Raw genomic sequence first — 17,316 nt, 5'->3', positions numbered from 1 at the left:
TGCATCGGCCTCCGGCAAGAGAGACAGAGAGAGTAAGAGAGAGGGCAGACCGGACGTTCGTCCGCTATTGCTACTCCGCCGGCGGCACGCATCCGGCACAAAGAGAGTAAGCGTATACCACCACGTTGTGGCTCTGGGAAAGAGGCGTTCTTCTTTTCTTCTTCCTTCTCTTCTACACCGCCACCACACAAACTACTACCCTCTTCCTTTCCTATGTATCTCCACCTCTTCTACTTCTCCTGGCTGCCTCCTTCTTCTTCCTTCTACCATTGCCTACCTGTTTTCGCAACAGAATAAAAGTAGAAGGAGGAAGAAGAAGAGCACACACGGTTCAGGCTTCCTACTAAACGTATTATCGTAATGGGGCAACAGATTAGGAGGGCTCGTCCATCTTTCTCCGTCGTTCAAGCCTCGATCAGGTGCCCTACCGAAAAAGCTGCGTCTCACGATGCACACAGGGTCCAAGCAAGCCTGACTGGGCCAGTTCATGATGTTCGTGTGAGAGACTCATGGCACGGGCAAATGGGTCGAGTAGTATACATCGGCCGTGCTGTATGGTTACGTTGTGGTCGGTAGCGTAAGGAAGAGTTAAGTGGTCAGCCTCCGTGTTCCCGTTCTTTTTTATCCTTTTCTTTCCTTTCTTTTCGTTCTAGGTTTCGGTTCCCTTCAGGGCCTCCGTGATGAACCTAATGAGCGGTTCACCGGAGCAGTCTCGCGATCGCCAGGGGTCTATTTTTGAAACTTGGTTGAATTTCGAGAGCCTTCATTTTTCTTTTTTACTTTGCGGCAGTAATCGCCAGCGAAAACTCGCGAGTAGAAATTGGGCGAAAAGAGAGTTTTGGTATAATCGGGGGAAGGATAGGTTTCGAGATGCGTTCCAGGTGTTTTCGAGATACAAAAAGCAATTGTTTCGTGAAGGATGAAACACGATGAGGCGCGATCGTAAGGAGATCGCGCGCTTCGAATCAGCCGACCAACGATTTCGCGACGCCTGTTTCAAGCTACGGAAAACCGTGACCATATCGCGCGGCGACAACCGTCAGAAAACGGACCTTTCGTTACGCTATCGAGTTTCACCGGAATTACAAAGCCCACATGCACTGTACAGCCTATTTCACCCGAGCACATACTTTCAATATTTTTGCTCGTTTCAATTTCTCATAAACGTCTGCATATTCGACGAATACAAGAGGCGAGACGGTAAGTACGAAACAAGGAAACTACCAAAACTGAGATTTCTCGCGACTAAAGATCTCGGTGGGAACGTAAATATATATTACTCTTAAGTAAAATACGCAGTGTATCGCCTAACTAAACATACTCGTACAATGTTTGTAAAGCAAACATATATCTCAAATTATTAATAAATAATCGACGGAACAGGCAGATCGAAGCAGGGAAGGGAATCGACGAAGAAAAGAGCAAAGAAGTTAAAAAAAAAAGAAAGAAGATAAAAAGAAGAGTAGAAATAAAAGGACGAAACGCAGGATTCGCCGATGGCGTGCCCGGCAATACTTAAACAGGATACCCAGGGCCCTCTGTTCCCAGAAGGGAAGTAACGTTTCGCTGTCGGCGAAACGGGAGTCGAGGGAGAAGCAGTTTACCGAGCCTATCTTCCCAGGTGATGCTGTTACGAGTTCTGAAAACGCCGATGTTCGCACGCCACCACCGCAGATGGACGTGTGTACGCGCGATCGACTTCGTTTCGTCGTCCTTCGTCTTCGGCATCGATTCGCACGGCACGAAGCTTCCATCTTTTTCCACCGCTTCTTCTCTATCCAGCCTCTATATACGTTTTATTCGCTTGCTTTTCGGATGAATCGGTATTTTTTCTAACGGCTAGACATAGATACAGGAGGATGTAAAAGGGGAAAGAACTGTTCTTAAGCGGTCTGTTTACGTTGAAAAATCGTATCAAGAAACTGATTTCCTGGCTGTTCGTTAACGAGAAACTCCCTATTGTTTCCTGTGTCTATGCGTGTGGATTTTGCTCATGCATTAAACATTGTACCATTAAAACGGAATTATTCATGTTCGCGTATAGGCGGATCGTTTATGTTCGCGACTAATGTCGGATGCGAATCAACGGAACGCAATGAAAATCGTAGTGAGATGAGGGCTTTAATAACGATGTTCCAAAAGTGTTCTATGTTCTATGAAACTACGTGCGCTTGAGAATTTCTTGGACAATTTCAACCGTCTTATTTGTATCGGGATAGACAGATCAATGAACTTGTTGTATGATAATTTCATATCGCTCGAATAAGGCAGAGAATCTGCAAACAAATGCAGCGTGTCTCGCGTGAATTCCTCCTCTTAAACAATATTTTTGCCTAAACCCCTTCTTTTCCTTTTATTGAGGTTTCCAAGATCGATTATCAAGCGACGATCTTAAGATCGCACAATCTGTACGATATATTGGATTGGCAACTAAGTGATTGCGGATTTGTCAATACCACCTAATGACAAAATCCGCGATCACTTAGTTGCCAACCCAATACATCCCGTGTTATAGATTCTGTAGATCGCGGAAATTTAAGCTTACGAAGAAAGAGAGAAAAAGACGCGTAAAGTTTTCAGGAAAATCAAAGCGTATATAAAGATACAGCGTAAATAAAAAGAAGTCTGAGTTTGCGTGAAAAGAGATGATAAAACTGAATGAAAATACATGTTAATCTAAGACGCCGGTGAAGAGGTCGATCATTCGCTCGTGACCAGTCTTAGCGCGACTTCCTTCTCGACGTGAACGCGTTATTCCGGGAGAAAACGCTTGGCAGTCGTTCCTCCAGTGTGGAACGGCTGCGTGCACGCCTGCGTGTACACCTGTAAAACGCCCGGTGAACTCGAGGCCAGGCCGATTCAAGGTATTCATTAACGACGCGGCGGCAGCGCCGCGAGTAGCCAGACATTTTCTATTGTTCATTCAGAAACGAGCGGTCGTCGAAGGATAGCCCCGAGCTGGCAGGTAGCCAGATGCATTACTCAACCACCGTGGCTCCTCTATCGCGGAAAAAACTCTCGTAACCTGGATCATTGTGTCGCGGATAGCTAGCCTCTTCGAACGACATCGTTCCACTGGTCGCCACATATCGCCAAGAATAAATCATACGCGGCATACGTCTTTATACGGAACATGTTTATTTGTTGTTTTTGTAGATCAATTAATCGTGTCAAATTGTAGGCTTGTAAGCTGAGACGAGCTTTGGTTACTGCGCCGCCTTCGACGATCCGTATCGTCGTTTCACTGTGGTCTCGCGAGTTACAGGTTTTACGTTGTGATATCGAGAAGACCGACGACTTATGGTTACGTAGATTAGCATTCGTAACCGAACGCTTTGATCGATTTGTAGAGTAGCATGGATTTTATCAAGGTATATATAAGTGTATCAAGTAAACATCAAGTTGTTATTCTCTTATGAATGTAAACTCGTTTGGGCGAGACTTTAAGACTTAAATCGTAGCTTTCAAATGTAACTCAAGGCTTTGCGGTCGGTTTCGATTTCCACCCTTCGATCGATACCCTCCGTCGAACCACACACGCAGAACTTCTAAGTCATCCGGACTAAATTTATGATTTATGAATGAAACGCGGTAAGAACCCTACATCAACGTCGAACTGTTCAAATTAGCACGGAAATTGGAGAACTAAGCAAATACGGAAATTTAATATGATATAATTTTGTGCCACTAACGAGTCTCCTTTACCTCAAATTAACTGAGATAAAAAACTGTACAAAAGTAACAAGAAAAAAAGCTTTAAAAAAGGGATGTACATACAACTGTACGAAAGATAAGAGAAAACGCACTTAGCGATTAATTAGCAGCCGATAAAACATCTTAATACAGCTTTGTTACCAACTGACGAGGCAAGGAGATACGCGTGCAGGTTGATTTTTCGATATCTCATCGTCGATTCGACGAATTACGGGGTTCCGGGAACAAGCCAGGCCAGTTCTGTGTTATCACGGCGGGTACATGCGCGCGACAGCGGACCAATTACTCCGCTCGCTCATTATCGTTCGGCTGTGGAATGGCAGGTGCGCCGCGAGGAACGCGCACGGCGTGCACAGTGCACACGCGGCCGCGTGCACACGGCGTGTCCCCTGTCCCGACAGGAGCAAAAGGGAAAAGCGATGGAGAGCGGTTGACAATCGACGATGACGTAAGCCATCTCCTCTCTGCTCGCTATACCCGAGTTCCCGTTCAAGCTGCTCTGTACACACTGCCACACCGCAAAACCGTCGTAAATCCAGCCGCGTCTCGTTTCGTTTAACGAACCGCGTTACCGCAAACGAGACCTCTCTCTGCTGATTCTCATTCTCTTCTGGCTGCTGCCTCACTCGCGCCTTTTCGTTCAATGAACGAGAGGAGAAACGGAGACTCGTGTTACCAAAATCAGTGTTTTTGAGGATTTAATCTACTAAAGATCATGAAAGAATATAAATTCTATTATATTGAGACGATATGTCTTAAGGAAACTTTTAGAGAAACTGGTTGGTTAGATCGTCACAATGAAGAGACTAATGGAAAGTTTAATGGAAGTTTCTGATTCCATTGTAATCGATTCTATGGATTCTATTATCAACGGGACTACGTGTTACTTCTTCTTAAGTTTCATAATACAACAGAGTCAATCGAATCTCGAGAAAATCCTACATCGTCGAACAACATCATCCGTAAACAAGAATCGACTGTAAAAAGAGAATGCCTTTTGTCGTGATAAAGAAAGGGCCAACTTTTGCTCGATTTAACCGTATTTCCCTAGCAAGTTTCTGCTGGAAACGGAACCAGAAATAATTCCAACGATAATTCGTGGCGCAGGTGCGGTCCTCGAGCAACCACGTTGTGTATCTTCGGCTTATGGGCAACGGGCAAACGAACGCATCGTGTGGCGAAGAGGAAAAGAGAAGGAGAGAAAAGAGAGGTTAGTAACATAGAGAAAGGGAGGGAGAGAGACGGAGGACGGTGTGGGCCTGAGAAAGGAAGCAGCATCCGAGCAACGCGAACAGCAATAAAGGGCTCGTTTCACCAGTACGTTGGGGGCATTATATTGTGCGTGGCGCGGACGATATACACGGCTGGCGCACACAAAATTCCGAGCACAATGTGCGCGGTGTGTTTCGGCGATAAAGGGGTCCAGGGTATGTCCAAACATACGAGAACCAAGCGGACAAAACGCGCGTCGTACTATATTAATGGCAGAGCGTGGTTGCTCCATCTTTCTTGCTTCGTCTCGGTTTGTCTCTTTTCAGCCGCGGATGCGCCGGGCAGGTACATCTGTGGGATAACGGTAGGAATTCCGTTCTCGGGCGAGCTTGAAACAAAGGAAGCCAAGCTCGATTCCCTTCGTAATTAGCCGCTTCGACGGGGATCAGAAGAGAGTTTTTCTGGAGTTGCGCAGCTGTGGAGCCTCCGTGGGACTAGGAAGCTTCGCGGAGAACCGGAAGAAATTTCATTAAAAAAGTAGCGGAAGCGATCCTTTCGGCAAGATATTTCCGTAGAACCGCGGTCTTTTTCTTCTTTCGTAGAATGTCGCGGAAAAGTTTCAGTTTGAGTAATGATATTAATCAGGAGAGCGAAAGAGTAGAATGTCGAGGAAGTTGTTTCGTGGAATTACCATTTTACGTAGTACATCGGAGAAGTTTGATTAAAAAGTTAGAACCGAGGATCGCACTGCGAAACGACATTTTGTAGAAACGGAATTGCAAGGCTTGAAACCACAGGAATATTGTTAGGATACCGAATTACTGAAGGATACTATGTATCAGAGCAAATAACAGAATCATCGTGGTAGTCAGACTGACCTGTCAGTCCACTGCTACATTTCAAAAAGCGATATCTCGTATTTAATATTGGATAACGTTATGTTAAAAATCATTGAAAATTCAAACGCCTCTAGGTTAATTAATACTCTCGAAGCTTCAAATTATATACACCGCTATTACGATTCTTAGTGCACCGAATGATTTTCATCCGATTGAGCAAATATCTCGGATCCCTTGGTCTAGCCGCGTCACTCTAAACTTAAAAGATCAAGAAGGCCTGAAGCGTAGTAAGAAGAGCGAGACCGCTTAATTTCTTTCCCGAGGTCCTGTGTGTCTGGCTGGCAATTAGAATGAACCAGAGACCGGAAGCTATACGTGGCCGTGCAACGCTCTCATGCGTGGCTCTTATATACGCGTGTGTTCGCGCCGGTGTGTGTGTATGTGTGTGGGTGTGTGGGTGTGTGCCCAAGCACATTGCTTTACCTACGCTTCCATCGAGTGCGAGGATCACGCCAGGACGGTAATTGAATTTCGTTATTTCGGGACTCACGTTCGACCGCTTAATTCGCTTTTATTTCGCCAATCTGACTGAGCTTTCCCCGGATGCGGAAGCAATAAACAGTCTTGCTCGTCTTTCGGCTATTTGCATGCATGTTTTCCCGGAGTACATGTTTTAACGAGAGAATGTCGTGTCTCGAAACCGTGCGACGATTATCGCGTTCAAGCGTGCTCGCGACGATCATCTACGGAAATTGAAGGAAATTAGGGTATCACTGGATCGACGAGTCGTTCCGGTAATTGGTAACACCGATAAGTCGTACAATACTTGGAGATGTAAATGGATACGCGCTTTCGTTTCGCTCAATAGTTATACTATGCCAGGATTTATACAACTATCGATCGAGCCAGTTAGTTTTATTTCTATTGCGGAATCAACTCAAAAATCATCAGAATTCTATGCTCTATATTTCACAAAATTCGACTTTCTATATTTTACAGTTAGCAAGATTTCATATTCTATACATGGAGGATTCTATATTTTCACATAATACGCTTCTTCAACGAATTTAGGTTTCTCAATCTCTTGGATCACTCGATCTCAGAGTATTTAATTCGAACATAATATAATTACTTTGCGATCTAACGATATCGGGTGAAAATTGAAATTAAACAACTCGTTCTCAAAGCTCAATTTGTGTTCTAATTTGCTACGAGATGATCTACTATATATAAAAGCAAAAAGGTTCGGCGAGACATCAAAGAATATGAATAGAAAACTTCCGCGGTTTCTCGGCAAAATATCGGCTAGCGCAGAAGAGTTCGATAGACGAGAACCCCGGGTTACCCGGCTACACATAGGATACATCCATATCCTCGTCCACAGAGGGTTTCGTATTACCGTGGCGCGTTGCTGGAAGCTAGGTGCTACGGTTACACAGGAAGGAAACACTAGCGCCTCCGGCTGCTTCTCTTTCCCTCGTTCTGCCTGTTCTCCGTACACTATGACACAACAGAGAGCGCCGACCACTTTGTGCACGTGGACGCGTCGCGGTAATGAGCAAGGAAACATAACTGAAAATGGGTCGAGAACAGACACAGTCACGAAGGGGAAGAAACACTCGAGTACAGCTGGAACTATCGGCAGAATGTTGGCAACGCGGTTGCGATTTGCGGTGAGAGGATGAAAATTGGGAAAGAGAACGCAGATGTTCGCTAGAATTACGAGAATAACCGTATCTTTTGTTTACATTAGTCTATTATGTCCTTCAAGTTATTTTTCTTCTGTTGAAATAGGAACGAGATTGAAATGTAGGAATTCGAAGATCGTAACAATGTTGAAACAAAATACGTGCACGTTACTCTGTCGTTGGAAAATGACGCAATAAATGAAGTAGGGTAGCAGACGGATACGCTACGCGTTTATTTGAAAACGTAGTTTCCAAGAGTCGAACGAAATATATATGTATACGTATTTGTTAAGAAATGACAATCATTCGATTCGATATTTTTTCGAATCACGAACTATTACAACCGCAAACGAAAGAAACTATATCTTCTGCCGGCGTTACTACTCCTCATCAGTGAAATCATCAAACAAGACTTTCGACCGAAAGCTCGAAAAGAAAAAACGGAGAACCGGTTAAACGAGAGCTGGAACCGCAGCATTCAGAAAAAAGCAACGATATTTGTCCGCGGAAATGTGCGGCTCAGGAAGGGACCTGTCCCTCCGGAGGTTGAACGTATCGAAACCGTACGAAGTAGAAGAGGACGGAAAGAGTGTCGGAGGTTTTGTAAAAGAAGAAGAGGAAGTATACAAGGAGGTTACGTCTCTGGTGAGTGTCGTGCACAGAGGCCGGAAGTGGGTTCTCGGCTGGTTCGAACCCGATGCGTGGTATCGAGGGCCACGACCCAGCTGGACTGCACATGCCCAAACCTTCTAAAACCTTCCCCGTATTTAGAACTATACATAGAGAGAGAGAGAGAGAGAGAGAGAGAGAGAGAGGGAGAGAGAGAGAGAGAGAGAGAGAGAGAGAGGGAGAGAGAGAGAGGGAGAGAGAGAGAGAGCGAAAGAGAGAGAGAGCGAAAGAGAGAGAGAGAGAAAGAGAGAGAGAGAGAAAGAGAGAGAGAGAGAGAAAAAGAGAGAGAGAACTAATTTTAAAATATCATGCTCCTTCCTTCCTCCATTCCTCTCCTTTCATCTCCTCTTTTTTCCCTCTCTTCATCTCCTTCATCCTTCGTTCTTCGTTTTCTTTTTTTTTTTTTCATTCGAAGCGCGTGCGAGCGCACTCGTGCCGCCGATACGAGGCGCACACGCGGGGCCTATAACGCTACAGAGACCAGATACAGTCTTCAGGAAGGCTTAATAGGAAGAGAGAATCACGAAAGATAGAGAGAGAAGGGTAGAAAAGGTTACTTACCGGGTGAGTGGTGTGTCGTGTTGTCTGCGTCGTGATAAGCCTCCACTATCAGCGAGAATGTGCCCTGGGAACAGAGAGGAGGTTGGTGAACTTCGATGAGACGCCAAGCTTAATCCTATTACTTATCTTAACCGCTACCCCTATCGACTTATACAGTTACTTATACCACTGGTTGTAAGTCACTGAACACTTAACACGGTCAGGATAGCGAAGACTTTAATTAGGAAATGATATTGATGCTTATGGACCATTTTCATCAAATAGACTTCTATCATGCTATTGTTAATAAACTAGTCTGTAACAAACTGTACTATGTATCCAAGATATTTTTTTAATGAGACTCAGGCGTGTGTAAATCTACGTCACTTTGTGTAAAGATCGGTATATCTACATCAAAGAACTCACGATCAGTAACAATTTCCTCGAAATTAATAATATTACAACTTCATTTCCTCCACAAACTATATGTTAGCCTACGTTGTTTTGCTTGAATTCTACTTAATCTGTTAGAATAAATTCTGCCAGTCGTTGTGCTTGAGATTAGCAAATGTTCAACGCGAGCGTTGAACAACGATATAAATCACTTAACGTGACAGATTCGATCGCAAAAGCAAGCCAAGTGAAAGATACGCGAACGACACACAGAACGGTGAGCTCAAGTGTCCACGTTTCGGCGCGAAAAAGCGCGGCAGCTGTGCGTGCCATCGCGTCACGCAATTAACAATAAATTAAACGTTCCAGAGGCGGACTGGCCGATCGCGTCACGTGCGCACCTGCCACGCATTAGAAGGGTGCGTGTGTCCCTTTGGCGAAGCGTGCCTAAAAACCTGGCGGAACTCGAGCCGAGGTCATGCGTTGCGGGCAGATAGAGGCGCGACAGAGCGTGTTACGCCGCGCGTACCTTCAACCCTCTCTGTACACGAGTCGACGAACCCCTTCTTTCCCTGCAGCTTTTCGAATTACCGTGAAGGAAGAAGGGTGAAGAGGGCGAGGGCGCTTCGAACAGGGGAGGGTTAACTTTTATAACGACCAACCGGATATAAATCATGCGACAAGCGTTTCTCCGCCGATGGCACGTGCTCGTCCGCTCCGTTTGACCAAGAATTACCGAGGGATGGTTAATTGGTCTCGAAAATAAATAATCGATCCACATCGCGCTGGAGACCGTTTTAATGGAATGCTTTCGTCGCCATCGTCGTCGTCGCTCCGGGGAAACCTGTTATACTCTTGTTTGCATTATCCATTATGGATATATACGGCTACAAGTGGACATATACACTTGTGTGTATGTGCATGCAGAACGGGCCACACACGCGACCGCGTATTGTGTAACAGAAATTACGTTTGTCTCTGCAGACACGCAACCGGCGATCTATTAATTCCCGCGCACGACCCGATCGTTACGTTGATTCGTATTAACGGAACAGTAATTGTAATTGATCATTCGGTCGATCGGAGAATTCGATAAGGTTCTGTTAACTCGGAAAATTCCTAGGTTTTTTACGTTATTCACCTATGCGATCTTGCGTCTGATATTTTTCCACTTGCGCAGAGATCGCTTATCAAATGTGTTTATCGTCGGTCTTTAGCGAGCTGAGAATAAACAAGTCGATGGGATACATATTTCTTTCGTTTCTAATTATACATTGAAACGACGCGAGTGTATAGAGTACAAACACACCGATAGTATTCTAAACCTGATTCGCTATTTTTAATACCTTATTATCGTTTACCGAATTATTTTTAGTGTAAGGAAAATGACAACGTCTTCGATAAGGCTCTTCGTATCAACTTCTTCGTTGACTTCCACTTCGAACCTAATTATCTAACAGAAGAAGAAAACGGTTAACGAAGCAAACGCGAATCGAACGATTTCGCACGTAGAAATCCGGGCGCGAAAGGCACCGGTGTAGGCGTCGAATCGCTCGCACGACCATAAATCCAGCAACGATACTCCCTATGGACGAGCGTGCGGCCCACGCCGCGGCGACACACGCACTCGTGCACACGCATCGTGTGCACGCCGCTGTCGTTCGTCCACCGGCGCGGCGGCACATTATTGTGTAATAAGTACGTGCCGTACACGCGGTGCTCCGTACGTGTACATGCAGTGATAATGCGACGTTTAATTATTAACGTCACACGCACGCGTATGTACACATCCACACACATGGTTCTGTATCGGCCTGCGTGTGTACCTGACACAGTCAGACAAGAGACTATCGAGACAGAGAGAGAGAGAGAGAGAGAGAGAGATGGTCGAGGAGCGGCTGGTATTACACACGACCTCGTTAGTCGTTGCCGCACCGTGAATAATAAATGTTTATATCCGGCCTCTCTGTCATCATCGTTGCCGTTCCTGTTCGCGTAAACGAGCCGGCAACTCGGACGTGCCGCGAGCACTGGGAACAATTTCATTATTCAGAGATCCCCGATGACCTGGCGCGTAGTAAGTCGAGTCGAGCATCGCTCGTGTGAGAAATCCGCTTTGCGTGTATCCCTACACCTATCTTTCTCTCTCCCACTGCCGGGCCCGGCCTCTTTTTCCCTGCAGGTTAAACAGAACGATTTAACCCGGTTTTTCCATGATTCGTGATAGCACCTGACGAATGGGTGATTTGTACGTCGGGCGCGTGGGTGTACACCTTTTTGATCGTTGCTCGAAACGCGATACTCCGCTGTGCGGGGACTGTTTTGCTGCAATTGCTAATGAATCATGCCTCGATGGCGTGATAGATGCAGATTGGATAATTAAATGTGAAACTGAACTACGTTTGTGTATCGAGGGTAGGTTTCATTTCTATGAATATTTGATATGTCGAGAGATCCCAGTAGGTAATGCGAGATAAACCTCTGCAGGCAAGTGATATACCGTGTAATATTTTGCCAGGATTTGTAAAATGTAATGTTTGAAACCTTCCTTAGCTAACAAACGACTAATATTAATCGACTGAAACAGATCTAGCTTTTACTCACTTACACTCATAACCGAATTCTCTTACAAGAGAATTGCAAGATATAATTGCAAGTTGAATGCTTAGCATTGCAACACATTCGTAATATAATAATAATATGTATATACCATAACAGGCGAGTGTTTCGACAGAACTCATATACACACTACATATAGAGATTTGCTAAGAACGAACATTTAGAATTTCGTCACTTTCGGGTCTTTAATCAAAAAATCGTAGACAAAAGTCCCTGGAATACCAGGCAACGTAGGAAAAAAGGCCGCGGCGATTTCTCTGCCCGATATATATCCCGTAAAATCACGAGGCAATTTGTCACCGGGAAAAGAACGAAAAGGCAGAGGGGCCGCAGGTATGTCACATGCGTGTACACGTTAGAAAGTTCCAGCGTGAATTCCGCGGTATACCTTAGTCCTCTGTTGAACCTTCGAGATGGGGCGCATTCGTTCACAGAGAAACAGAGATGGAACGATGAAAAAAAAAGGAATGGAAGAGAGAAGAAAAGCACGATGGGGATAAAACAGGAGGGAAAAGGTGGAAAGGGTGAGAGGATGGAACGGAAGGTGTAGATGTCTGAAAAGAGAAGGAAAGCTGAAAGAGGCAGACCGCCCTTTTCTCTCGCGGCAAGGACGAAAGCGAGGCGCAATGGAGGCCAGAAAGAAGGAACGATGGAACGAACGGTCCGCGGAGGCGGTGAATCGAGGGGGGGCCGAGCCGCGGGGGGAAGGAAATAAATTGTCGAGGAGACAAATGCCACCGTGATCGGCCGCTAATTTATTACGGGGATCGGAATTAAGCCGACAAAAACCTGAAAATGCCTCGCGTAGGCATCCTAAGAACAATGTGTTGGGTGTGTTCAGTGGCCGGTTAGCAGTTCTGCCACGGCGGAACGAGATATAAAGATGAGCAAAAGAGGGACAAGGAGATAGGAAGAAGAGAGAGAAAGAGAGAGAGAGAGAGACCGAAGATTTGAATGAAAAGGAATGAGAAGAAAGATATGGGAAAAGAAAGAGAAAGAAAGGAACTTCCACATACATATACATCATGTACGTAAATGTATATGTACAAGTACATATATGAATATATTTATATATATATATATATATATACATATATATACGCATACATTGTGTGAAAAAGAAACAAGGAAAGAGAGGAAAGAAAGAAGATAGACGCAAAAAAGTGCACCGTAAGCAGTAAGGTAACGTTGAAAGTGAGAAAAGGAAAAGGAAGGAAAAGAGGCACTGCAAAAGAGACACCGTCATATATTCCTTTTCTGGATATATATATACATATATACACACACAGAAGAGGAACCTGAATGATGAAAAGGAAGAGAAACAGCCTCTGCTCGTTCCGTGTTCGACAGACAGAGAAACGAGGATAGAATGGACGAGGCGATCGTGAAGGAGAGAGAACGCGAAGAAACCGGCTTAAGGCAGAGAAAGAAAGACAGAGGTTCGCTCACTCGCGGCAGTTGGTTCCCACGGCTGCGCAGCATACCTCCACCTTCTCTCGCCTCTCTCTCTCCGCTCCACACGACTCTCCTGCTCGTGCTCCTCTTTCGTCTCGTTCTTCCTCGCTCTAACAACTCGCCATCACGTCGACTCCTTTCTTTCTACTCTGTAATTCGTCTTTCCCCGTTCAATTCGCTCGAAAAAAAAAAAAAAGAATGTTCTTTCCTCGTTTCGCACTATCGAGACTACATCTAGCCACTTCTTTTACTCCTAATACCTAGCCCCTGGCTTCTTTCTCTATTTCTTCGTCCCGATGAAATAACCTCGTCTAGCGCTCCTCTCGTTCGGTCATCCGTCCTTCTTTCGTACGTACGCGGGCACAGTTTCGCCACGCAGTGTGCGCAAGCGTTGCAATCTCGTCGCGCTGCATATATGTACATATATGCACGTATATTAATCATCGCGGAAAACGGTCGCGGCGAACGAGAAAGAAGAAACAGGTAGCCTGAACGTGTACACGATCGCATATAGATGCGACCGGTGATTCGGTATCGAGGCTGAGACTGTTGCTGTTGCAGCATGATTCATAGTGGAAAAGGGAGCCGGAAGTCGGCTACGACTTTTCGTCGTCTCCTGGGAAAACGCGCGATTATCCTTGCTACGAACTAGATCTTTACAACCGGTTGCACTAACTTTGTGTTCTTTTTTTTAAATAATCATAAAGGCTTTTAATGCCTGATAATATGCAAATGCTAGGGAGGCGAAATGAAGTTCTTATGATAAACATTCTCATGCCAATATTTACCTGTTAACACACTTTTCGAAGAGAAATCTGTTTCAAGACAAAAATGCCATATCCAAATGATATAAGTTCGCTCGAGTTCGCCTGTTAAAACGTTAATTGACGAAGCATCGATTAGGTAAGGGTTGTTATAAAAAGGGCATAGTGTAAGAGAAAAACATCGAACGAGCTATCGCAGAAAGCCGGTCGTCCTAGCGGTTCTATTTTTAACCATTCACGCTTTAATGTCTCGCGCGCGTAGACGAGCGTGTGGTCTCGCGCTCGACAAGCGTGGCATTTCCGCATGGAGAAATTTTCGTGGCCTCCATTCTTCGTCGAAAGGAGGAAGAGGAAACCGAGGATAACGAGCGACGACGCCAGCGTCGACTCTTCGCCTTTAAGCTATGCCTCCTATAGGCGCTCACGACCTATGAAAAGTACATTGACACGCCCACTCGAACGTGCATATGAAGTTTTTTAAACGCGTTACGTAGCCCGTAACGTTGACCGGTCGACAAAAGTACGAAACAATTTCCGCGAGTCCTTTTTTATCGACGAATGGAAACGATACGTCTCCGCTCCCCCCGCTGACTATGTCGAAGTAGTTTAAAGGCGAACACAGGAGCGTGCATTTAATCGCTACTCGTTACACTGAATTATTACACCAACCGAATAATTTTATTCGTTCCTTTCCTCGTTTTGAGTAATGCGAACAAAAGTCACGCTTTCACAGTCCCTCTTTAACTCGCGCGAGCGTTCTTCTGTTAATGGATATTTCACTGAGCGACCGCGGCGATATTACCCGTTCGCCGAGTTTCTATTTCCCGCGCAATCTATTCAATTATTCAGCGGAATTTCCTGCGATCGATGCGTCTGGTCAATAGAATCGCATCGGTCGCGGATTTATTGCATCGAAACACAAACATAAACTCGATTCCTCTGTTGGTGTCGCGTTCAGAATTATGCATTCAGCGCGTCTCGCGGATGGAAACCATCGCGAGATGAACGAAGATATAGAACTAGAGGAGGAGGAAAAACATCGAGAAGAGCAAAAAGTGAAACGTGCTAGAAGCTAGAACTGAGAGATGAAGATACAATCTATTCTCGTAAATACACTGGTATAGAAACAAATGTCCCAGGCGGGATAAGGTCTACCAAGTAAAAAACAGATAAAATAAAGATACTTGACAAAAAATATGAGCGCAGTTGCAAAAACGCTCGATCTATAAGCGTGATTTTTATTTTTTTTCTTTTTTTTTTTTTTTTTTTTTTTTTTTTTTTTTTTTTTTTTTTTTTTTTTTTTTTTTTTTTTTTTTTTTTTTTTTTTTTTTTGTTTTACGATCACCCTGAACCAAATTGGAGGAGTTTCTAGTGACAAAAAAAAAAAAAAAAAAACGAGTAGAAACAAAAGAAAAACGAGCAGAAAAAAGAACAGTAGCGCGTTCGAAGTGTATACAACTGGTCGTGCGATCTTGTTATAAGGGGAAAAAATCCTGCTAATGTACCGGCAAGAAGTGAAATGGGCCAGAAAAGCAGACTGGAATGAAACGAATCCACGTAAACAGATCGCGCGTTCCATGGGACATGTTAATAAGCTTAAACAGCAGGTCTATCAGCTGATGGTGTACCTGCTCGATGACCACGTGTCGTACCTTCAGAATGAGGCAGAAACATATGTGGGTACCTGTTTACGTGTCTCTCTATTCCGAGTCGCAACCAGAGTGAAGTTAGAAACGCTTGTGGCCCATATACACACACTCTCTCTTTCTTTCCGGTACCAGCAGCGTGCACGAACCGACAAAAAAAGATGGCCCCCGGGCAGAAAGCCATTTTACCATTATTACGGAGGGCACTCTTCCTCGCTTCTCTCGTTCAGCTCTTTCAGCATCCTTCTAAAAGAAGTCACTGATGCCGTAAGAAAGACGAAGACGCAAGAGAGGTAAAAGAAGCAAAAGACGACCAGCTAAGTAGCGAAAGACCGCTTCTTCATCATCATCCGCGACACGCTTCGAGTAACCGTGCCTCTGCCTCTTAGTAAGCTATTTGTAGATAAGTTCAAGCGCGTTTGTAATCGTTAGCCGACGTAACGCTCTAATTAGTTATTCTGCTAATTAGATTTTGACGGTTAATTAGCAGCCGACTTTCCCACGATCGGAACACAATGGCCGCCTCGAGGCGCCACCTGCCACGCGTTTTTCCGCCATTCGGCTCTCGCTCAGATTTGAAGTATTGTCGTTCGTCGATATATATATATATATATATATATCGATCCGAAAGATACACGAAACGATCATATTACGTATGCGGCGTGCAAATAGAGAAAGAAAGGAAGCGACGAGGTAGAAAAGAGGTCAATCGCGGGTGGTTCTAAAGATACTCTACAGCTTGAAATCTCTTGCTAGCCCTAGCGAATAAGTTTGCACCGCAGTCGTTTCTTCGTTTGATCTGCTGGCGTCGAACTTCATCATCTCTATCATCGTGTCTTGCGTCATATCAGAAGGAAAACAGAAATGTGCCAAACATCTACCATATGACTGAGCATACAAATGGATGAATTTAATAAACACGACCTTCCTACCAGAAATATACCTTTTTAATATAGGTACACTATCCTTTATTAATCCTGCGAATACAGTACAAACTCATGGACATTATTCCAGAAAACTGCATACTGTAGCAATGAAAATGAATAAAGGTAAAGCCTAAATGCCATACCAGAAGTTATTCAAAGACATATGTACATGATCCAAACAAGTGCTACCAAGCTTGTTACTATAATATCTCAGAATTAATATTCTTTATCTATTCTTTATCGATATTCTTTGACGGTACCATAAACGATGAATCGACAGTTTCTCAGTTGACTCGAGAAATCACCGGTATTTACAATTGCGAAACTTTCACCGAATCCCTCTGGTGTATCTATCTCGCGGAGCGATATAAAAGAAAAAAGCCGCGGTATCCGAGCATCGTGGAGCTGACTCGGGTAGAGTACCGGTCAGCTGGCGTCCGAGTCCACGTCGCGTCCTCTCCCCGTCTCTAAGACGTAATTTATGCTAAACGTTTCACGTCGTGGATGCCGCGTATCGGCGTACACCCGAGTCAGCCATTCATCCGACGCCCTTCTCCGCTTGTTCCTTCGTCTGGGACGCGAATCACGCAGCCTTTTCGGCCGTGGGACCACGATTCTCTGTCTCTTTCGGCCCCACCTTCTCTTCGTCATTTCCCCACCTTCCGCGCGGCTGCTTTACGTGTATATACCTATGTTTGTATGTGTGCGCCACCTTTATGCTCCTCTCTATCCTTGGCCGTCTCTGTCGGTCGCGCGGCGGGAGCCTTTCATTCGTCCTTCTCTCCCTTTCTTTCTGCGCTCCACGTCCTCCGCCGGTTGGTACCCACGATCCTCGAGTATGTACGATACGC

The 17,316-nt window shown here is 44.9% G+C and overlaps 1 protein-coding gene across 1 annotated transcript in view; it reads right to left on the bottom strand.

Annotated features, from left to right (window-relative positions):
* Positions 1–17,316, bottom strand: part of LOC126864272 (neurogenic locus protein delta) — a 48,317-nt gene that overhangs the window by 20,489 nt on the left and 10,512 nt on the right. The window contains exon 3 of the mRNA XM_050615453.1: positions 8,684–8,747. Coding sequence (XP_050471410.1) covers positions 8,684–8,747 — 64 coding nt within the window. The remainder of the gene's footprint in view (positions 1–8,683; positions 8,748–17,316) is intronic.

The sequence above is a fragment of the Bombus huntii genome, chromosome 3, assembly GCF_024542735.1.
Source record: "Bombus huntii isolate Logan2020A chromosome 3, iyBomHunt1.1, whole genome shotgun sequence".
In the NCBI taxonomy this organism is placed as follows: Eukaryota; Metazoa; Arthropoda; class Insecta; order Hymenoptera; family Apidae; genus Bombus; species Bombus huntii.
Note: the sequence above shows the minus strand (reverse complement) of the source record. Positions and strands in the feature narration are given on the sequence as shown.